Source organism: Trifolium pratense, linkage group LG1 (genome assembly GCF_020283565.1).
Source record: "Trifolium pratense cultivar HEN17-A07 linkage group LG1, ARS_RC_1.1, whole genome shotgun sequence".
NCBI lineage: Eukaryota > Viridiplantae > Streptophyta > Magnoliopsida > Fabales > Fabaceae > Trifolium > Trifolium pratense.
This window is the reverse complement of record NC_060059.1, coordinates 31,381,122-31,387,125: the sequence shown is the minus strand read 5'-3', so window position 1 is coordinate 31,387,125 and position 6,004 is coordinate 31,381,122. Positions and strand designations below refer to the sequence as shown.

General features: G+C 34.0%; 1 protein-coding gene across 2 annotated transcripts; it reads left to right on the top strand.

Moving 5' to 3' along the window:
- LOC123908353 (pentatricopeptide repeat-containing protein At3g23020-like) lies at window positions 1-4,815 on the top strand. 2 transcript variants are annotated; one of them, XM_045958988.1, is made up of 4 exons: window positions 58-2,778; window positions 3,151-3,230; window positions 3,757-4,019; window positions 4,668-4,815. In XM_045958988.1, the coding sequence occupies exon 1, from the start codon at window positions 191-193 to the stop codon at window positions 2,654-2,656; it is 2,466 nt and encodes an 821-aa protein (XP_045814944.1). In that variant the 5' UTR covers window positions 58-190; the 3' UTR covers window positions 2,657-2,778; window positions 3,151-3,230; window positions 3,757-4,019; window positions 4,668-4,815. The 2 variants fall into 2 exon arrangements, with proteins under 2 accessions (XP_045814941.1, XP_045814944.1); XM_045958985.1 differs by lacking the exons at window positions 3,757-4,019; window positions 4,668-4,815 and having other exon boundaries at window positions 1-2,778; window positions 3,151-3,669.
- Window positions 4,816-6,004: the final 1,189 nt, after the last annotated feature.

The following is a 6,004-nucleotide window of genomic DNA, read 5'->3' as shown; positions in this document are numbered from 1 at the left end:
GAAGCGTCCCTATAAAAGCAAAACAAACAGATAAACTCATTAAGACTCTAACTAGATAACAGAAGGAAAACATTTGATGAAAAAATTGAAGATAAAGTGGAAAGCCAATGCTTTCAAAACAAATACTAACACTTTCAAAACCGTTGTTAATTCTTCTCATACTATTCTGCGTTAATCCTCTGAAAAGCCAATGCTTTTGAATCTTGACACCAACACACTTGCACTTGTTACTGTTCCACGCGAAAAATCTCTACCCATTTCAATTCCCACTAAAACCACTCAACAACAACCCCTTCCTCATTCACCCAATGACACTGACCCAGAATCTCGATTCAAGAAATTCAATTTGCACCAAAACGCTGAGAAAAAGGGCAACAACAGTAATAATGGGTTTGTTTTGAGGAAAACAAATGTGCACTCCAAGTGTTCGACAAAATGGGTACGTTACAATGGACGCATTCCGGCTATTCTACATAATTTGAATACCATTCATGATTTGGATAAGGCTCTTAGACCTTGGCAAGAGAGACTTAGCAAGAAGGAAATGAGTATTATATTGAAGGAACAAGTTTGTTGGGAGAGGGCTTTTGAGATATTTGAGTGGCTTAAGAAAAAGGGTTGTTATGAATTGAATGTGATTCATTACAATATCATGTTTTGGATACTTGGTAAAGGGAGGAAATGGAGACTTGTGGAGAGTTTGTGGAATGAAATGAATGTAAATGGAGTTGTACCTGTAAATTCGACGTATGGAACGTTGATTGATGTTTATAGTAAAGGTGGATTGAAAGAAGAAGCGCTTGGTTGGCTTCAAAGGATGAAAAGTCAAGGAATTGAACCTGATGAAGTTACAATGGGGGTTGTTGTTCAGTTGTACAAGAGGGCGGGAGAGTTCCGAAAAGCGGAAGAGTTTTTTAGGAAATGGTCAAGAGGTGAACCTTTGAGAGTAGAGATTGATCATAATACAGTTGATACTCGTCATGTTTGCAATGAGGTGTCACATGTGAATGTTTGTTTAAACTCGCATACGTATAATGCCTTGATTGACACATATGGGAAGGCCGGTCAAATTCGAGCGGTGTATGAAATTTTTGCTAAGATGATCAAACAAGGTGTAGTACCGACTACGGTGACGTTTAATACAATGATTCACTTGTATGGAAACCATGGACGTATACGGCAAGTAAGTTTGTTGTTTCAGAGAATGGAAGAACTTCAATGTCCACCTGACACTAGGACATATAATATCCTTATTTCTGTTTGTGTTAAACATAATAATATCAATTTGGCAGGAAAATACCTTGCAAAAATGAAAGAGGCCTTCCTTGAGCCAGATCTAGTGAGTTATCGAACCATCTTGTACGCGTACTCAACTAGGAAAATGGTCCAAGAAGCTGAAGAGCTCATACGGGAGATGGATGAAAGAGGTTTTAAGATTGATGAATTCACCCAATCTGCGTTGACTAGGATGTATGTAGAATCGGAGATGCTGGAGAAATCATGGTTATGGTTCATGCAATTTCACCTAGCTGGGAATATGACTTCTAGCTGTTATTCTGCCAGCATTGATGCGTATGGCGAAAGAGGGTACACATTAGAAGCAGAGAAAGTCTTTTTGTGCTGCAAAGAAAGAAAGAAGCTTAGTGTCCTTGTATTTAATGTGATGATTAAAGCTTATGGGATAGGGAAATGCTATGATAAAGCATGCCAAGTATTTGATTGTATGGAGAAATTTGGTATTGTTGCAAATGAATGCAGCTACAGTTCTCTCATACATATTTTGGCCAGTGCTGACAAGCCACACATTGCAAAACCTTATCTGAAAAAAATGCAGGAGGCAGGATTGGTGAGTGATTGCATTCCATATTGTGCTGTCATATCAAACTTTGCGAAGTCCGGTCAATTGGATGCTGCAGAAGAGTTATACACTGAGATGATTGGATATGCTGTGCAGCCTGATGTTATTATTTACGGCGTATTAATCAATGCTTTTGCCGATTCTGGAAATGTTAAAAAGGCTACCAATTATTTAGATCAAATGAGGCAGGCAGGCTTGCCTGGGAACTATGCCATACATAACTCTTTGATAAAGTTGTATACTAAAGTAGGCTACCTGAAAGATGCACAAGAAACGTACAAGTTGTTTCAATTATCTGATCAAGGTCCTTCGGTATTTTCTTCTAATTGTATGATCGATCTTTATACTGAGCGACTTATGATTGAACAAGCAAAAGAAATATTTGAGAGTTTGAAGAAAAACAGCATTGCAAATGAGTTTTCATATGCAATGATGCTATGTATGTATAAGAAAATTGGGAGATTGGATGAAGCCACTCAAATTGCAAAACAGATGAGAAAACTGGGTCTCTTGACTGATTTATTGAGTTATAATAATGTGCTTGGCTTGTATTCAATGGATAGGAGGCTTAGGGATGCTAAAGAGACATTCAAGGAAATGATAGAATCTGGAATTCAGCCAGATGATTTTACATTCAGAGCTCTTGGAAATCTTTTGCTGAATTTTGGTGTTTCAAAGCAGAATATTGGCAGGCTAGAAGTAATGGTTAAGAGGGATACTCCTCGTGGCCTGAAAGCATGGATGGTGGTGCTATCACGCTTGCTTGATGGAAATGATTACATAGATGATTGGAAGTGATTACTCATGGGTGAAGCTTCCTAATCTGGCTTTACAGGGAGCTGGTTGTTTGCTCCTTTGTTGGCAACATGGCTGACGCCATAGTTTGAGCATTTCAGTCATGGCATCTAGAATCACCACTGGTAATTTCAATAATACTACATCCATTTCTTTTTCGTTGTCGTTTTAAGATTATTTACACATACTAAGAATAACAATAAAATTCGTTACTTTTGAGGAACAAAAATTTCCAAAAAAACGACATTTAAAATTAAACTGTGCGAGTAACATGTTATTTTCTGGCTTGGTAATTTAGATGGTTGTGCTTAAAATATTAGGATATCTGAAATATGATATTAAGATAATGTGATATTAATATGATATTGTTCCACACATATTGCACATTGCTCTTCATTTCATAAATATCATTTTCTCTACTAGAATAATTCCAACATTTAAAAGAGATGAATATGAATTCTTACCCAATTTATTACTATGTGTCTGTTGTTTTGCAGGATTCTAGGATGGGAACATGTTTTGACTCCTTTAATGAGTATTCCTTGAAGGTTTTTTTGAACAAGAGTATTCCTTGAAGGTTGGTAATGTGAATCAGATTGTTGAGATCTCTTCAACTTTGGAACTATAGGAACTTTATACCCTTCAGTTCATTTTGATGACAGAAGTAATTTGATATTGAGAATGAGAATAAGAGTAAGGGAAAGTTGAACAAAATTAGAGAAATACAATCAAAATAATAACTTGCATCTTTCAAAAATTTGTCAAAGACACATTCCAACAAAACTCATCTCATAGTTTATTGGAGATTACTGAGGATATGTGTGACAGCAGGACTGACCCTGTATGATACTGATGTGCAAACTATTAGACTCCCCAACTTGATTTCTATTCTATTCAGTTAGTTATGACAGTTATTTTTGTAATTTTTCTGCTGTGTCAATTATGTTGTAATCCATTTGTATATAAAGTTTCATCTCAAAGTAATGAATTATGGATTTTTTTCATTTTCTGCAAAATCAATTGCATTTTATAGTTCAGTCATGCCAAAGCTCTATTGTGCAGTATCTGATCTCTCTCTCTCTCTAATATATATATAATATTAGGTCTAAATTTATAAAGTGAGGGGATTCACCTGCAGCCCTTGAGGTGCATGTGGGTCTGCCACTGGCTCCCTGCATATATCTTAAGAATATGCAAGATGAACTTAATCGCTTAAGGGAGGCGTTGGATACTTGGATATTGCTATGGGTAGGATGGATAACTTGAGAAGGGAGGCTAACAAGGATGAGGTGAGTGAGAGACAGACTGATTTAGTGGCCCTAGCTTCGGAAGTAGTCTCACACTTGCATCTCACAACCTTTTTGAGGTAATAGCTTTCTTTGTTAAGTATTACATTTAAGTTTTGTTTCTTTGTTAAGGTATTTAACCATATGCTATATTTATTATCTCCAACTTACTTTATGAATGATCAAATTTTTTTAATGTACTTTACTTTATTAAAAGAGAAGATGGATCTAATTAAACAACCTAACTAAACAACCAAGAAAAGGGAAAGATACTAATTAAACAACCTAACTAACAAAAAACTACCAGTCTAATATTAACTAAATAACAAAACAAAAACAACCAAAAACAGAAAATTAGACTAAGTAGACTAGCTGTTTGGAATGTTAGGGTGTGTTTAGTGGTGCAACTTTCTAAGATGTGACTTTCTAGTAAAGTTTATTTTTTGAATGGGGAAAATTATATTACTACATCTGATGAATTAAATGTTCAGTTAGGGTAGTTGCATTGGCACCCCTTTAAATTCCTTTTCTCATCTTCCAAAATTTTCACAACTCAATCAATGCATGATCTTCTCCCATTTATAATTAAAATATAATCCACACACAAACTATAAACATTTTGTGCCCTTCATTTGCAATCAAAACCAATAAGAACAATCTGTAGAAAAAAATGGCAACTCGTACCAATCTTCTCGTTTTCACTATTGCAATTATGTGCTTTGCTTCAGTTATGTTTGGTGCTGTAGCTGATGTGAGAGATGAAGGAAATTGCCATCTTATGAATGTATGTTACACACCTGGATGCGAACAGTATTGTTCATCGTTAAAAGGAGGCTTCCCTAATGGTGGCAGTTGTCTTCCAGGCTCGACTATTTGTTGTTGTAACTCATAAGTTTTGAAAAATTTATATTTGACAATTATTCAAATGTTATATATATATATATATATATATATATATATATATATATATATATATATATATATATATATATATATATATATATAGTCTTTAAAATTTTCATAAATAAAGTTGAAATATCAATATTGTAATATCAATATTTTAATATCAATAAAGTTGAAATATCAATATTGTAATATTAATAAAGTTGAAATATCAATATATAGTATTATAACACTTTGACATTGTTAGCTTTTTATGTTTTTATATTCTTTTGGTGCATGTAATAGACACTTATATATATTCATTACGTATTTATTTTTGACAAAAAAAAAAAAAATATCAAAACCAATAAACTAAGCCTATACTAGTTAGTATTCATTTTGTGCCCTTCATGGAAGAGCAAAAGAATAAACAAAATGATTATTCTACAAGCATTTCATTTGAAAGAAAAAAGTTCCCAATTTTTTAATATCCATGAAACTTGGTTACCACTATTTCATTTCTAATTTTAATGCCACTTCTTGGAGTAGCATCAGCTCATTTATCAACATTTTCAATAAAGGATTTAATCCAATTATATGAAAATCTCAAATTCAACTTTGTGTCAATGACATTATGTTCAAGTTTAATTGTATTTCTTGCAACCCTTTATTTTATGTCACGTCGAAGAAGCATATACTTGATTGATTTTGCATGCTATAAACCACAACCAAATTTGACAGGCACAAAAGAAGCTTTTGTTGAAAGATCAAATTTAACAAATGCATTTACAAAGGAAAATATTTTGTTTCAAAAGAAAATACTTGAGAGGTCAGGTTTAGGACAAAAGACATATTTTCCTCCATCAATTAGGAGGTTCCCACCAAACCCTTGTATGGATGAAGCAAGGAAAGAAGCTGAAGAGGTTATGTTTGGTGCTATTGATGAGGTTTTAGACAAAACTGGGGTGAATGCTATAGATTTGGCAACACTTCTAGTAGTTCTTTGTGGTATGAATTGGCTTATACTGAAGCAAAAGGGAGGATTAAAAAAGGTGATAGAACTTGGCAAATTGCATTTGGTTCTGGTTTTAAGTGTAATAGTGCTGTTTGGAAAGCTTTAAAGACTATTAATCCTGCTAAGGAGAAAAATCCTTGGATTGGTGAGATTCATGACTTTCCAGTT

Excerpts from the sequence above, each read along its gene's own strand:
- LOC123908353 (XM_045958988.1), top strand. The coding sequence starts at position 191 with ATGCTTTTGAATCTTGACACCAACACACTTGCACTTGTTACTGTTCCA.